The 18,007-nt window shown below is 44.4% G+C and overlaps 1 protein-coding gene across 6 annotated transcripts in view; it reads right to left on the reverse strand.

The window, feature by feature from the left end:
* The window catches only part of CNOT10 (CCR4-NOT transcription complex subunit 10), a 241,718-nt gene that overhangs the window by 183,128 nt on the left and 40,583 nt on the right, over nucleotides 1–18,007 (reverse strand). For 4 of the 6 annotated variants that reach the window (XM_029589403.1, XM_029589406.1, XM_029589404.1 and 1 more), the window contains exon 6: nucleotides 6,306–6,422. In XM_029589403.1, the coding sequence (XP_029445263.1) occupies nucleotides 6,306–6,422 (117 nt within the window). The remainder of the gene's footprint in view (nucleotides 1–6,305; nucleotides 6,423–18,007) is intronic. The other 2 variants (XM_029589407.1, XM_029589405.1) reach the window with 1 other exon arrangement.

The raw sequence follows: 18,007 nt of genomic DNA on the forward strand, positions 1-18,007 counted from the left end.
AGTCTCTTGGTCCAGTATCACAGGTCACTGCCCAAACCTTGCATGACCTGCTGATCATTTTCTGAACATATGGCTCAGAGCCAATCATCTACAGTTAACAACTTTATTTCAGACATTAGTGTTCATGTGACTTTCAGTTCTTTTCCTGAGACATCAGGGTTTCCCTAGTAAGATACTTTAGTCAACAAGTGTAGGCAAGCCCAATTTCTTAAGATCATATAGACCTACGTTTCAACTGTTCCTTTTTGCAGACTTAAAATCCCTAACTGCAGGCTGTGGGCATCTTTGCATCTGGTCTGGGAGAGTCATTTTCCCCTGGCTCTCCTCCTCACTCTCTGTCTGTCTGAAAGGCAGTGTTTTCACTGGCTTAAGAGAAACACTGATTCCCTGTAGTCCCTGTAATTAGTCTCAGTTGTATCTCCCAATTAGTAACATACTTTTCTATAGCTGCTACCTTGATCCTAATTAATTCTCTGCCAAGGATCTCAAAACAGTTTTGTGCATCCTGGTTCCTTCTGGCTTTACAATCCTCTAGCCAAGTCTTGTTTACTTTTTCTTTCTGCTTTGAAACAGTGATTCCCCGGACCTCCCTGCTGTTTTCTAGAGTCTCTAATAATCCTGTCTCTCTAGGCTGCTTCTGCCTGTGTGAAGTCCCAGTTTCATCATATCCAGAAAGTGAGCCCCCCACCTGGATAGGTTGTCATTGGTCATAACCATTATCCAACAAAGGGTTTCTAGGTTCGTTCATATCTCCAGATTCTTCATTATCAACCACCAGTCTGGATTAGTCTTGATCTCTGCTGGAAGGAGCCGCCTTGCTGTGTAATCCTGGAGACCTGAGGAACCACTAACACAGAAAAGAACTCTGTAATGGTTGCATGTGTGCTCTTGCTCAAAGATCCAGATCCAAGACAGCTGCCATGGATCCCTGCACTTGCAGATAATCCCATTCTCTGAGACTCTACACCACCATCATCCTGCATACCTGACCCTGTATTTTCTAGTATAAAAGTGGAAAAAATGTGGTCAGTGACAATTTTTTCATTTCTACAGACCTTGCCAAAAAACCACTGGAGAAAGATCCAAAATACCTGAGCATCATTTGGAAGAATAAACTGAACAGCTCCAATCAAATAAAATACAAGCAAGTCCAAGGAGGGTGCCATCATCATTGTTTTTTGGGTTTGACAGGGAACTCGCCTTAGTATCATGTTCTTAAAAGTTAAAAGCCATACTATTGCTCTCTACAATGCATCAGTAGCAGAAGACAAAAGAAACTAGAAATGATTCTGGACTATAATAAAAATGAAGAAAGAGTGGACAATCTAGACCATTTGATCCACATGGCAGCTTGCAAAAGGAGAACTAGAAGATATCCAATGAGCCTCTTTTTCAACTTAATTAATGTGATAGCATTGCACGTTTCAGTCTGGACTGAAAACAATCCACAATGGAAGAACAGATCTAACGTTACATTCAAAGACCAGCAGATCCCAAGATCTACGGGGCTTGCAATTAGTGTCCTGGCTAAAAAGCTTCCAGGAGGAACACTTATGGAACAAACAAGAACTCAGAAGTTTCACCTTCTGTCCCAGGACAAAAGATAGCAAATTGTGCACAAAACGGGAAATGTGTCAATTATTTTCCTGTCCAAGGCAGAAACGCATTGAAATTGTGCAGTGAATGTCTGAAAAAAAAAAAAATAACTGAGATGTGCTATTGTAACTTTTGTTCCTGTAACAATTTCGAAAAGTTTTATTTTTTGTTTTTATTAGAGTTAAAAAAATTGTTTCTAGATAAGCTTATCACCTGTTATCTTAATAAATACTGTTTTCTTGTTTACTTGAAGCTGTTTCTGGTTTCATATTGGGTATGTGGGTGAAAGGTGCATTTGCGCCCCCTAAATACATTAATGTCATTCTTGGGGGTTCAAATGTACCCCTTATTGATATTAAGAGTTGTAAAATGACAACCATGGGATAAGGTAAAAAAATACCATCTTGGAAGCACAGATAAAATGCATTCCATAAGTATTAAAGGAATAGCAGAGAAGTTCATTTGAGCACTTCTTCCCCCACTTTTAGTCTAGATCCATAAATTTTAAGGGAAAACGTTATTTTTGTTTCTACCTTTAATATACATACACACATCTATCCTGAAAATGTTTCCAGTAGGTTGAATGGTTCAAAGAATAATATGCACATAGACAGATCCTGCATTTAATAGGGAAAAGTCTTGTATCCATTTTTTGTTTACATCAATAAGCATTATAGGACTACATTATTTTCTTTTCTTGCTTTTTTTTTTTTTTTTTTTTTTAATAGATATAGCCATAAAAAGGCCTTCACTTAATCTATGCGCCTCCCAGCAGAGGACATTTTGATATTGGTAGAGTAGCGAGTGCATTATACTATTTGCTATGATACTCCTCTCTAGGAATGGACACAACGGTTCAGTTAAGATTTTGGTCAGACACACCCGAGAAAATTCTGATCAGTAAGGTTAGGAATCAGACATTTGAGAAGAAGCAAGATTATCATTTCTTGCAAGAGACTGGAGTTAAGGAACTGGGAAAACTTAGCTTTTGCCATTCCAGATTCATCTAATATGTACAGAGGGCCACACAGACACTTCTGTGATGGTACTCTTTTTACTTAACTAAAAGTAACTGTTCCTGTTGGTTCCACCAGTGGGATGGAGTGTGTCCCTGCTCTGAAACAGTAAGTCTCTCACACTGGATCTAGTCTTTCTATGGGGAAAAGAGGACCCTGATGCAAGTTCTGTGTCTGAATGAAGGACCAGTGAGAACTGAGTGTCAGAAGGAGACTTTCTCCCTTCCTGCAGAGGAGAGACCTGTTAACCATTCCTAATCAGAGATATCCTCAGATCCACAGTATTACTCCCAGGAATTCATTGAGTCGGACACTGACTTGTTTGCTGGAGGTGTAGACTGGGAAGGCATTTGTCTCTCAGCCAAGTCTTCCAGGAGGGAAGCACCTGACCATTTGACCCTAGATCCCAATGAATTCTGGTGCTTTAAGGAAGCTTCCTCCCCAACAACCAACATGCTTGAGATTAACATCAGTGCATGATGCTGATGTCCCTCCAGGAATTGGCATCGAGGCTATGCCATCAGATGCCATGAACGACTCAAGTACAGGCTAGACCTCGTTCTGCATAGACACCAATGTAATCCATGCCAGTGCACTGATACTCTGCATCTTTCAGTTCAGCACCTCCAAATTTCTCTCTCCAGCTCCTCCTAAAAATCACTGATTTCTAGAAGGCTTGAGAGGCAGACTAGGAGGCCACATCTTCCTAGGATATCTGACATATATCTGTGGCAGACACCTGGACCATTGGAGACAGCTGCCTGGAGGATGAGTCTGCTCGCCATGGGAATGCTTGGACGTTTCACGGCAGCTACCACAATGTCTCCGCTCCCTGCAGCAAGCATTGCCTGAGACTAATGTCGATGCTTCTTCGCCTTCACTCACTGCTTGTCATCAGAGCTCCATGATGACAGTACTGAAGAAGTGGAATATTTTCTTCAGATGGGAAGAGGTAGTGGAAGATGTATCTCCTCGATCTTTCCTGGTGCTCGAAGTCGAGGGAAATGTATGCCTCCTCGATGTCAATGCACCTCCAGCAGTTCAGTGCCATTCACAGGTCCCTCAGTGTTGATGACTCCAATGCCAGTGGGCTGGACTTAGTTTTGAAATGCCACTTGACGAGCTGCAAGTTGGACAGACACCCTCTTGGGGTCATGGTTCCACACAAGGAACACCCCACAAAATCTTGGCTCTCCCCCAGGCAATGGGGGAATGGGGATTTGTGCTAGACATGATGTGTTCACATAGTGGGGCACCTATTGAAGCTGCTGGTCTTCTTCTCTTTCTGGAGCATCAGACAAAAAACCAATGAGGTGAAATCAAAGGAAATTATGTTAATGCAAAACTTGGTCGATGTTGCTGGGTACACCGGTATCAGTTGAAAAATAAAGAAAAATTAGACAATGACTATTAAAGGACAGAACACCACTACAAGGCACCGCAAGAATGATTTCTACAGCTTCTGAAGAGGATATAATCCAACAAAGTAGGCAGAGACAGCCTGCAACCAGATGGCTCCACAGGCAAGACTAAGGGGCCTTCATGACATGTGAAAGAGTGGTCAAGAATGCACATGCCCAATGAGCAGTAGTCTGTTTTATCTTCGTGTATTTTATGATTGTTCTTTTGTGATCCAAGACTTGGCTGTTCAGGCAAGCCCACCCAGATACTAATCAAACCTAGCCCACTCCCTATCTTTTCCTGCACAGTCCTCCTTCCATTTCACCCCACTCCCGCCATCCTTCTCCCCCCCAGCCCACACTCCCTGCCTCCTGAAGCTCTCCCCTCCCACCCCTACCCCCTGCTTCCTCCTCCCTCCCGCTCCCCCTTGAACTCAAACTTGCCTAAGCCTTGCCAAAGCCCTAACCCAAACAAGTAATTATTCTATTGATTTATTGTAAATAAGTACCCCACCATAATTTATAATTTTAGAACCTAGTTATAGTTATGTTCTTTTTTCTTATATTGCTCAATTATTGTTTGTTACTCTCTCTCCTCCTGCCCTATCCTTTCTCGCTGCTCTTGCCCTGCCCCTCTCTCACCCTCTTCTTGCCTGCTCCCCCTTCCCCCCCCCCCCCCGTTCATTGTATTTTCTGCCTGCCTCAGTTTTTTGTAAACCGGCATGATATGTCCTATGAATGTCGGTATATTAAAAGTTTCATAAATAAATAAATAAAAATAAATCCAAACTGGATGAATTTATTTGGAAACTGCAGAAGATTTTTAAATACATAAATAAATAAAAAAGTCCATATTCAGCCACTGTGTGGCTCTGCTAGTTTAACGGCTAACTTTAGGTCAGCTCCATGGGCTGTCCAGACTTAGCCACATATCCGGTTAACTGAACTCCTCCATGTTACACCTCGGATCACATTTTCAATTAGCCAGCTAAATGATTTTGAATATGGACCTCAAAGCTTCTAGAAGCTTTGATATCAAAGTTCCACGACGAGCTCCATCTGATGTCGTCATCTATATGAGGTCCATCATTCTGCTTGTCCTCTGAGAACTGAGACTATCATAATGCCTCTGTATATGGTGTAACCATACCTTGAGTACTGTGTGTAATTCTGGTCATCCCATCTCAAAAAAGATAAAGGAGAACTAGAAAAGATATAGAGAACGGCAACAAAAATGACAAAGGGGATGGAAAAACTCCCTTATGAAGCTTAGCAGCTTGAAGAAGACATAACAGAGAGGGGATATAATAGAGGTTTATAAAATCATGAGAGGAACAAGGAATAGGAAGCAATTACTGACCATGTGAAATAGTACTAGGTCAAGGAGATACTCAATGAAATTAACTAGTAGCAGAGTTAGAACAAATTTAAGAAAATATTTTTTCAAGTCAATGCAAAATTAAGCTGTGGAATTTGTTGCCAGACAATGTGGTCAAGGTTAATAGCATAGCTGGGTTTAAAAAAAGATTTAGACAAGCTTCTGAAGAGAGATCCATTTAACAATTATTATTAATCAGCCAGATTTGGGAATTACAATCCCTTACTTCTGGGAGTGAGCAATAAGAAATGGACTTCTGTGTTATATCCACAAGGTACTTGCTATTGACCCAGATTTTCCACTATTAGACATGATGTTGGGCAGGATGTTTTTATTGGTTGTATTTTACTCACATTATAAAACATTTTGAGTTAGGAGCTAAAAAAAACCAAACCCTCATATATAAGCTGAAATAATTTAAATGAAGGACCATTTGTCTGACCCAGCATAACACCATTTCTCTTCTTATGTCTCTCCCCCCAACCCCCAAACACATTTGGGAGACAAATTATTTGCAAACAGAGTGGAAAGTCAACATACACAACTTACTGTACAAACTGCCTCCAAGCTGAAACTTAACTAACAGAATGTAATACTGAAAGTATGTAAAGAGCACATCCTCTTAATATATAGCTATGGGATTAGCAATAATACAATCAAAAACAAGATAATGTTTGACAGTTGCTTGGTCTTGATTGTAAATATACTACATAAGGCATGGCGGTAATCTGCATTGAGCAGCAGTTGATGCCATGGGAAATTTGCTGGGCAGACTGGATGGACCACGTGGGTTTTTTTCTACTGACAATGCTAGGTTACTATGTCATGTATGATACTATGTTATTTGGAAATAGTTTTTCATACAAATGTTATATGAAATATGCTATTTTTAAAGCATAACAAAATAATTCCCACCTGATGTATCTTAGATTTTGCAACCTCTATGTGAGCTCCACCTTCTGGCTTCTGGTTAAATGCATCTTTGTTGGTGTTATTACCACTCTGCATACATAGTGAATAAGAAAAGCACACCTAGGATTAAATTTATCAGGTCTTATGAGCAAACATTTCATCAAAAACAAAGCAAATAAGGACTATTGATATGTGTGCAAATTTGACAACACCTTACTGAACAGGTACAGTTTTCCAAAAGCTCTGAGACAAAACTAGAGCAATAGTAATGCTAACATAAAAAAAAATGTAGTCCAATTCTACTAATATACAACATGAAATTAAGTCAAAACCAGTCATCAAAGGCAGAACATAAATCAGAAATTAAACGGTGTCTCCTACATATGGCAAAATGTAAATATGCAGAAAGTAAAAGGCTGATGGAAAGTATAAAATTAAAATATATCTCCAGAACAGTTTTTTTTTTAAATCAAATTAGGGAAGTTAAACATATCTCAGTTAGTGAATTAACTGGAAACTGAGAAAATGCTGGGTAGTCACTTCGAGTTCTCCCTGCTGGAGAACCTTGTTCATCAAACAAAGGGGAATTAGAATTCTCAGATCTATAGTCCCTGCTGGATAATGGACAGGATATAACAGAGTTGCTTACCAGTGTTGAGGACAGCAGAATATCAATCCTCACTTGTGGGTGACATCATCCAATGGAGCCTGGCCTTGAACTTTTATGTCAAAGTTTCTAGAACTTTGACTGTGCCTCACTGGGCATGCCCAGCATGCCACTATACCAGGTGTCCATGCAGGGGCCCCTTTATGTCCAAGGGGAGGTGAGCAAGTTTTGTGAGGAATGAGATCCTGCTGTCCTCTGAGAACATCTGTTAACAGATAAGTAACACTGCTTTCTCTAAGGACAAGCAGGATGGTAGTCCTACATGTGGAGGAATCCCTAGCTACAGACTACCATAAATAAAAAAAACAAAAATGGAAACAGCCAACAGACGCAGCAAAATAATATTTGTGTTGGCAACAAACCACTTTTGTTATATTTTATCTATGAGGCAGCCTGAAATAAAAACAAGCGTTCCTAGGAGGGAGTAGAATTGGGTTATACATTTCAAACAGATTCCTCAAGAACAGACTTGCCAATCCTACTGTTGCGATGAGAACCCTGTCCAAATAGTAGTGAGATGTGACTGTGTAGCAAGAACTCCACATCACAGCCTTGCACATCTCCTCCATGGAAACTGATCTTAGGAGGGGCACAGACACTGCCATGACTCAGAGCAAGTGTGCGTTGACATGGCCCACCAGATTCCATCCTACCTGGGCATAACAGAAGGAAATGTGATCTGCATCCAATTGATAAAGTCCCTTGTATGTTGGTGTCAAAACAAAACAAAAAGCTGGGTGGACTTTCTATGGGCTTCATTCCACGCCAGGAAAAAGGTCAAGGGTATCCTGCAGTCCAAACTGTGAAGTTCTTATTCACCTTGGTGGACATGTGGCCTAGGAAAAAATGTTGGAAGGATGACTGACTGGTTAAAATGGAATTAGGACACCACCTTAGGCAGGAGCTTAGGTTGGTGTGCAGAACTACCCTATCATGATGAAACTTGGTATAAGCTAGATAAGTTACTATGGCCTGGAGCTCACTGACCACCACCAAAAGTATGACCTTTAAGATCAAGTACCTCAGAGGTCTCAGAAAAGCAGAAGCTCACAGGGAGCTTTCATCAGTTAGGACAGAAACACACTATGGTCCCAAGACATGGCTAGAACCCTGATAGGTTTCAAATGAAGCAGGCCCTATATAAACCGGACAACCAATGCCTGCACAGAAGAGGGTCTACCTAAAAAACATGCCATACTGGGTCAGACTAAGGGTCCATCAAGCCCAGAATCCTGTTTCCAACAGTGGCCAATCCAGGCAAGTACCCAAAAATTAAGTCTATTCCATGTTACTGTTGCTAGTAATAGCAGTGGCTATTTTCTAAGTCAACTTAATTAATAGCAGGTAATGGGCATCTCCTCCAAGAACTTATCCAATCCTTTTTTAAACACAGCTACACTAACTGCACTAACCACATCCTCTGGCAACAAATTCCAGAGTTTAATTGTGCATTGAGTGAAAAAGAACTTTCTCCGATTAGTTTTAAATGTGCCACATGCTAACGTCATGGAGTGCCCCCTAGTCTTTCTATTATCCGAAAGAGTAAATAACCAATTCCCATTTACCCATTCTAGACCTCTCATGATTTTAAACACCTCTTTCACATCCCCCCTCAGTCATCTCTTTTCCAAGCTGAGAAGTCCTAACCTCTTTAGTCTTTCCTCATAGGGGAGCTGTTCCATTCCCTTTATCATTCTGGTCGCCCTTCTCTGTACCTTCTCCATCGCAACTATATCTTTTTTGAGATGCGGCGACCAGAATTGTACACAGTATTCAAGGTGCGGTCTTCACCATGCAGCAATACAGAGGCATTGACATTTTCCGTTTTATTCACCATTCCCTTTCTAATAATTCCCAACATTCTGTTTGCTTTTTTGACTGCCGCAGCACACTGAAGCGATGATTAAAATGTGTTATTCACTATGACGCCTAGATCTCTTTCTTGGGTGGTACCTCCTAATATGGAACCTAACATTGTGTAACTATAGCATGGGTTATTTTTCCCTATATGCATCACCTTGTACATGTTGATAATAATGCTGAGATGAACTCTTACTGAGTTGGTCTCGAGACATGACGTGGATAAATACAGAAGGTAATCAAGGCCTGCTGGATCTTTTCTTCCCAACTCTTTCTCAAAGATAGCCAATACCAACACAGACTGGGAACCAGAAGGGATGGCCACGTCTTCCTGGGAAGTAAGAGGTATATCAGTGACTGACACCTGGACCCTTGGAAACCAGTGCAGTTTCTGGGCCATCAGTGAGGATAAGCCCTTCTCTCCACAGGACAGCTTTTGGATGAGGGTTTCTCAGCTACTGTCAGACCATTCCTGCTCCCAGCATCATGCACTGATGGAGACCAATGATAGTGCTTCTTTGCCTTCACACAATGCCAATGTCGAAGAGATGGAAACCAATGTCTTCATCAGATGGGACTCCCTTGGGTTCCAACCAATGCTAGATTCAAGGTAGTAAACTGCTCTCTCAATGCCAATGCATCACCAGCCTCCAGTGCAGCTCCCATGGTACTTCAATGTCAATGCTTCTGATGCATCAGTATTTTGGTGCCTAAAATGCTTTTCCATCAGGTCCACTCAGAACTGCTGTCCTTTTGAGGTCAAGGTCCCACATAGATAATACCTCTAACATCATTTGATGCCCTCAAGTACAAGATCTATCATGAGGATCCATGACAGACATAACCCTGTTGCACAGAGCGCTTCGCTGGAAACTGCTGGATATTGCCAAATGGAAAATAAGGAAGGTAAAAATCAAACATGATGGCCACAGTTGATCAATGCCTGTTGGGCATCAACAGCACACCAACCTGGCACAGAGACAGTAATGAAAACTTTAACAAACTGAAAAACCTACCTAGAGAACTACAACAAGATGAGATAAGAGTGTAGAGCCTGTGATGGAACAATCCTGTGACAAATTACCCAGGAAAGAACAATTTCAGAAGCAGAAGAGTGAAGAACTGTGGCCAATGGGCGCTACGGAAAAGAAGAGATTGAAAGGAGTCCACACATGAATGCATGGGGACATTGAAGGGTTTATATAATAATAATGACAACAGTAATGCAGTAGTTAATTGCCTAGCATATGTAACAGTTAAATAATGGCTGTATTATCGCATAAAAATAGTGAAAAAGTGTATTCATATGATTATAATATGATGTGGTAATACCTTTCATAGGATTATTGTACTGTGAGTTCATGATATACATGTTTAATACTTGTTTGTATTTTTCATTATATACAAGTGGTGTGTTAATGGTGAAGATATGGTTTTATTGAATGAATGGATGTGTGTGTTGTGTGACGTATTTTGTTGGTATTGTACACTTTTTTATGTAAAAAAATAATAAATATTGACTCATTTACATGATGTGTGATTTATTTATTTATGTAATTTCTGTTCAGAGTATTTCCTTCCCTTTTGTCATTTTTAACAATAAAAATAATACTGGGCCTTTATTTTTTTTTATTTCCGCCATGAATTGTAATGAGCAGGGTGTCACACATGTGAGCATGTTCTGTCAGGTGTGTCACGTTGAGAAAAAGGTTGAGAACCACTGGCCTAACACATGGCTAAGAGTCTGACCCATAAAACTTCAAGATGTATTAGATCTTGTACTACAAATAAAACAGCCCAAAACTAGAAGTAAATATTTAGCTCTTCTAGAAAGTAAATCTAACTTCTTCTCTCTCTTTTTCTGTGTATAAATATATAGTGCACACAATGCTGCATTTTGCTGGACCTCATTTGAACTGCTTCTACCTTGCCAACATCCTTTTGTAGATGTGGTCTTCAGAACATAACAGAGTTCTCAAGGTGCTGGGGGTGGGGACACAAATGGGGTCCATTACTTCCCTCTATTAATGATTTCTGTACCCAAAAAGTACAATTTTTATAATTTTTTATAAGACTAAACTGTTCTTCCAATTTTGTAAAGTCCCTTTTCATCTGATTTATCTCTATGGCATGTCTATTCTAGTGCAGATTCTGACATCTAAAAAAAAAAAAAAAGCACACTTTCCCTGCTAATTCTTCCACACAATATCACTTGTTAAAGATATTGAAGAGGATGAAACTTAACACCAATTACTGTGGGACCCTGTTGGTCGCTTTCCCTTCACTCACATAGACCCCACTTAACTGCATCAGTAGCATGGGATCTTCTTAGTGTTTGGGTAATTGCCAGGTTCTTGTGGCCTGGTTTGGCCTCTGTTGAAACAGGATGCTGGGCTTGATGGACCCTTGGGTCTGACCCAGCATGGTAATTTCTTATGTTCTTATGAATTCCAGGTTGCCGCTCCACAAATCTCGTGAATGGGGACTGCACGCAAGTGAGCCACTGAGACTGACCTGGCTCACACGGAATGAGCCTTAACATGACCTTCAAGCTATAAGCCCACCTTAGTGTAGCAGAAGGAAATACAGTCCTCAAGCCAATGGGATACGCTCTGCTTAGCTACAGCGAACCCCAATCTGTTTTTTTCGAAGGAGACAAAAAGCTGCGTGGATAGGCGGTGAGGCGCCGTCTGTTCCAAGTGAAAAGCCAGAGCCCTATTACAATCCAGAGTGTGCAGAGCCCGTTCACACTGATGAGCATGCAGTCTTGGAAAAAAGGAAGGCAACACAATGGACTGACTGAGATGGAACTCCGTGACAACCTTCAGAAGGAACTTCAGGTGCGTACGTGAGACCAACTTATCAAGACAAAATTTTGTATAAGAGGGTTACGACACCAAAGCTTGCAGCTCACTCACCCTGTGTACTGAAGTACCTCAACCAAGAAGATGACCTTCCAGGATAGGTACTTCAGGTTGCAGGACTGCAATGGCTAAAACGGAGCCTTCATGAGCTGAGACAGGACGATGTTGAGGTCCTAGGAGACTGCTGGCGGCCGAGTGGGGGGCTTAAGCTGTAACAAGTCCTTCATGAACTGCCTCACAAGCGGATGAGTGGAAATGGAGGCACCATTCCTACCCTGATGGTATGCCCTGATGGCACTAAGGTAAACCCTCATCGACGTGGTCTGCAGACCAGACTCAGAGAGGTATAACAGGTAGTCCAAAAGCTTTGGTGGGGAACAAGAGAAGGGATCCAGACTGTGTTCGACACACCAAGCCAAAAATTGCTTCCACTTGAGACTGTAGGATTTTCTCATGGAGAGTTTTCTGGACTCCAAAAGGAAGTGTGATACGCCTTCCAAAAGGCCCAGAGCCTGGACAGTCACCCAGTCATCATTTATTTATTTTATACTTTTATATACCGACATTCCTGTATAGAATACAAATCACACCTGTTTACAATGAAACATAACATCGCATGTGAGCGTTACATGGAACAAAAGAGAGAGGCAAAAAAGTAACTGGTATAAGTAACTCTCATCCAAGCCATGAGAGATAGAGCTTGGAGGTTGGGGTGGCAGAGCCTGTCCTGTTCCTGAGAGATTAGGTCCAGAGCAATCCCTTACAGGATCGGGGGGCGTGAGGCCAGTTCTCGTGCAAGTGGGAATCAGACCTGGCGAGGCGAAAAGGGTGCGATCAGGATCATGGTATTCTGGTCCTGTTGGAGCATTTGGAGTGTTTTTGAGATGAGCGGAAGGGGAGGGTAAGTGTATAGCAGCCCAGTGCCCCAATGAAGTGAAAAGGCATCCGAAATTGATCCTCTGCTCGTCTGGCCCAGAGAACAGAAGCAATCTACTTTCTTGTTCTCTGGGGTTCCCCACAAGCGAAAGATGCGGTTCACTACCTCTTGATTGAGGGACCACTCGTGAGGCCAGAAGGCCTGGCTCAAATAGTCCGCAAGGACTTTGTCCACCCCAGGGATACTGCCTGGAGGAGAATGCTGTTCTCGATGGCCCATGACAAAATCTGGACTGCCTCCTGATAGAGGGCATACGACCCTGTTCCTCCATGCTTGTTCAGATACCACATAGCCACCCGATTGTCGGTCTGAACAAGGACCACTTTGTTGAGCAGTTGCTCTCTGAATACCTGCAGGGCGTACCAGATCGCCAGGAATTCCAGGAAGTTGATCTGGGACTGCGTCTCCTGCAACGACCAAAGACCCTGAGTGTGAAGGCCTGCAACATGGGCTCCCCAACCAATATGGGACGCATCCATGGTGAGAGCAATCTGGGGCTGCGGGCTCCAGAAAGGCATCCACTTTTCCAGATTTCATAGGGTTGTCCACCACACAAGTGATTGCCGAAGGGGAGTGGTGATGAAGTCACAAGCCCGAAGATCCTGTGTGGCTTGACACCACTAGGCGTGTAATGTCCATTGAGCCCTGCACATGTGAAGTTGAGCAAATGGTGTAACTTTCCCCCTTTGCGCCGTATGACCCAGCAGAGTTGGAGAAGCAGGTGCGCTGAGACATGGGAGCAACTGGAGACTACCCAAGCGAGAGCAGCAAGTCTCAGCCCTTTCTTGAGGTAGAAAAGCCTTCTTTCTGGATGGTGTCCAGCCGGGCCCCAATGAACTCCAGTTGTAACGATGGCTAGAGATGGGATTTCGGATAGTTGATCAGAAAACCCAGATTTTCCAAGACTCGGATTGTGACTTGAAGGGCACTCTGCACCCCCTGCCTGGAGTCGCTCTTGATAAGCCAATTGTCGAGGTAAGAGAAGACATGAATCCCTCGCCTCCAAAGATAGGCCCCGACTACAGCCAGGCATTTGATGAAAACACGGGGTGCGGATGCAAGGCCGAAGGGCAGCACACAGTACTGATAGTGTTTCCCTTCTACCAGGAATCGCAGGTAATGTCGATCCGCCGGAGAAATAGGGATATGGGCGTTATGTGTCTTTGAGATCGAGGGAGCAGAGCCAGTCTCCTGCCTTGAGGAGGGGAATCAAGGTGCCCAACGAGACCATTCTAAACTTTTCTTTGACCAGAAACCGGTTCAATGCCTCCAGGTCCAGAATGGGTCACAGGCCACCAGTTTTCTTGGGAATCAGGAAATACCTGGAGTAGAAACCGTCATCCCGCTGGCTTGGTGGAACTGGTTCGACTATCCAAGCCATTACGAAGGCAGTCGAACCAGAGGTTGCCTACTACCTTCCACCATTGACACGGAGTAGAGCGGGGTGGAACTCGTTGGAAATGCAATCTGTAACCCGGCACACGATGGATAGGACCCAGAAGTCTGATGTAATCGAAGTCCACTGATCTGCGAATAACTGTGGTCGACACACCCCCCCCCCCCATAGGGCAGGGGAGGCTGGTTCACATTCCCTGGCCGCCAGTCAAAATCCTGCGACAAGGTTCTGTGGCGGGGCTGGGGTCGAACAGGGCCTACGAGGTTCCCGAGTTCTTGGTCTCGCTGGAGGCTGTTGAGTTCTCGCTCTAGGGCCCGGCAGGTAGTACTTGCACAGTCGGTAAAAAAGGCCACCTTGGATACTGCCTAGGGGGCTTCTTGGGAGGCTAGGTGTCAGAAGTACAGGCTGACAACTGAAGGGTCTCATGATAGTCCTTCAGTTGAGCCACCGCCTCTTTAATTCTGATCCCGAACAGGTTTTCACCCGTACAAGGCAAATCTGCCAGGCGGTCCTGGACCTCCAAGTGTAGATCAAAAGTGCACAGCCAAGCCATATGGTGAGCCCCAATGCCCGCTGCAGAAATTCTCATGGCCGTCTCAAACACATCACACGTAAAGCGGACTTCATGTTTATCACACTCTAGGCCCTGCTGCACTACCCTCTGAAATTCCTCCTGAATTTGTGGCAGGAGGCATTCCCACAACTCCAGGGCCTGTTTCCAGAGGTTCCTGGAGTACTTAACCATATAGAGTTGGTAACAAGCGATCTAACATAGTGCCTTGAAACACCCGGCATCTGAGAGCATCCAGAGCCCTATGCTCTCGGCCTGGGGGGGGGGGGGGGGGGGGGTTTTGAGACATGAGTGCACAGCCTCTTCGCCTTCTTCAAGGCCAATTCCACCACCACTGATTGGTGGGGGAGCTATCTGTGCTCTAACCCGGTGGTAGGATGGACCAGATAAACTGCGTCCATTTTGCGGTTCACCAGAGGAACAGAGATGGGGTGTTCCCAAAGTCGGGCTACTAACTCCTTAAAGATGTCATGGACAGGGACAGCCACCACCTCCTTCGGGGTATCCAGGAATTGCAAGATCTCCAGCATCTTTTTTTTTTTAATTTAAAGTTTTATTCAGTTTTACAAATCAACAACATTCCAAACATTTGCAATCTAAATAGGTACAATAAACTCAAATGAAATATATGCAAATAACTGAATATAAAAGAAGGAATGTACTTCTCCCCCCCTCCCACGTTCCTCCCTCCCTTCCTCTCCCCACATGACAGAGTCACTTGCCCGGAGTACTGCGTTCCTTAAGCAATTGTTACCTGAAACAAAGAAAAAATGGATATAGCAAGTGTACATAAGCAATCCAATTCTCTCTTCTGTAAGCCATTGCCATATGATCCAATTAAAGTGTTGTTTTTTTTTTATATGCCAAACCAGCAGAGTTCCCAACACTACTTGATCCCAAAAGATAAGAAAGGGGGGGAAATTGCCCCTGTCATCCCAGTAATGTATCATAAATGTGTTATATACCGTATTTTTCGCTCCATAAGACGCACCTGACCATAAGACGCACCTAGGATTCAGAGGGGGAAAATTTAAAAAAAAAAAAATTGTGCTAAACCGGCTCTGCGTCTGGGCGTCTTATGGAGCAAATTAGGGAAGTGCATAGCTTTTTTTTTTCTCCCCATTTTGTTTTCGGGTCTGGGGAGGGCCATTTCGGTCCACTCCCCAGATCAGAAAACTTTTCTTGCTCTGGGAACCCCCAAACCCCCCCCCATTCCAACCCTTTAAATTAACAACCTCCACCCCCCTGACCCCCCAAGACATGCCGAATTAATTTCCTGCAACTCCCCACCCTCCTGACCCCCCCAAGACCTGCCGAATTAATTTCCTGCAACCCCCCACCCTCCTGACACTCCCAAGACCTGCCAAACGTCCCTGGTGGTCCAGCGGGGGTCCAGGAGCGGTCCGGGAACGATCTCCTGGGCGTGAGCCGTCGGCTGCCAGTAAACAAAATGGTGCCAACGGCCCTATGCCCTCACTATGTCACTGAGACCGACCGCTGCTATTGGTCGGTCTCAGTGACATAGTGAGGGCATAGGGCCGTCGGCGCCATTTTGTTTACTGGCAGCCGACGGCCCTATGCCCTCACTGTGTCACTGAGACCGACCAATAGCAGCGGTCGGTCTCAGTGACATAGTGTGGGCATAGGGCCGTCGGCTGCCAGTAAACAAAATGGCGCCGACGGCCCTATGCCCTCACTATGTCACTGAGACCGACCAATAGCAGCGGTCGGTCTCAGTGACATAGTGAGGGCATAGGGCCGTTGGCACCATTTTGTTTACTGGCAGCCGACGGCCCACACCCAGGAGATCATTCCCGGACCCCCGCTGGACCACCAGGGACGTTTGTCAGGTCTTGGGGGGGTCAGGAGGGTGGGGGGTTGCAGGAAATTAATTTGTCAGGTCTTGGGGGAGTCGGGGGGGGGGGGTTTGTTAGATTTTTGTTTGGTTTTTTTTTTATATTCGCTCCATAAGACGCACATACATTTTCCCCCCACCTTTGGGGGAAAAAAAGTGCGTCTTATGGAGTGAAAAATACGGTAATCCACAAAGGGTTTCCAAGTTTTTAAAAAGGAAGCCATTCGATTATGTTTAGTGGCTGTCAAAGAGGCCAAACGGTAGTAAGAATGAAAGCGTTCCTTGACCTCTGTAATCTTAGGAATGTGTTCTGATTTCCAGTGAGAGGTTACTAGGCTGCGAGCCGCTATAAAGAGCTGTGCACACAATCGTTGCTGTGTCTTATGTATAGTATCAGGGAAAATATTTAATAAGTCCATAATAGCTGACGGTATCATCTCCACCGCTAAAAATTCACTAAGCTAGGCAAAATTTGCTTTCCAGTATGGTTCCAACCTAGGGCAGTCCCACCATATGTGTAAATAGGTGCCTTGGCCTCCACATTGGCGCCAACAGGCATCGTCAATCTAGGGGTAGAACCTGTGAAGTCTATCCGGCGTAAGATACCATCGATAGATCATTTTATAGTAATTTTCTTGCATTTTGGAAGATGTAGAGCATGTCCTGGCCATACTCATGACTTCCTTCCCTGTGTTGGCATCCAGCTGTACATGTAGGCCAGATTCCCGGCGCTTTATGAATAGACAATGCTCCAACCCTTGCGAAAAGAATAACCGATATAGCTTAGAGATGGAGCCAATAATAAAGTCACTAGTTAAACAGTAGGTTTCCACCAATGTCCGACCAGGACGTAGATGATTAGCTATTTGCTAGGAAAGTATAAAATGGGCAGCAGATCTCCAGCATCTTGAGCCAAGAATCCTACTCAGTTAACAGCTGGAAAGACACCGACTCCACTTTGGCTTTAACAAACCCAGCGAAGGAGAGATCCTCCGTGGAGGATTTCTGCCACTCCTCTGGAGAAGAGGGCTCTGAGGGCAAATCCTCAGATTCCTCTGTGGAGGAAACAGATGCCTCCCCAGGGATCATAAGGGGCCTCCCCCTCACTTTGCAAGTCCAGAGACACAGGGGGGCCGAGCACCCAACTGCGCCCTAAGCGTTGAGCTAGGGGGCCGCTCAGGCTCCATCGGAACCGAAGAGGGAACCGAGGGCACTGGAAGGGCTTGGCCTTATGAGCGCCGATGGATCCATCGGCTTCGGAAGCGCCGATGGTACCGAGGGCATCGGTACCGATGGCCCCGAGAGAGCTAGAGGGTGGTGAGGTGCCGTGTGCAAGCGGGGCGCTGCCAATTCCAACAGCCCTTCCTCGTCCGAGGAATCGCTCACTGGAATGGGAACCAGTGGCAGCAGCAGCGATGCTCCCTTCGGCCATGAAAGGGCTTGAGGCATCTGAGCCGGTTGTAACAGCAAGACACCGAGCAGCATATCCAGCCACTCCATGAGAAGCACAAGCACCACTGGAGTCGGCTCCTGCGTGGTCCCGGTGGAATCGAAG

Source organism: Rhinatrema bivittatum, chromosome 2, assembly GCF_901001135.1.
Source record: "Rhinatrema bivittatum chromosome 2, aRhiBiv1.1, whole genome shotgun sequence".
Taxonomy (NCBI): domain Eukaryota; kingdom Metazoa; phylum Chordata; class Amphibia; order Gymnophiona; family Rhinatrematidae; genus Rhinatrema; species Rhinatrema bivittatum.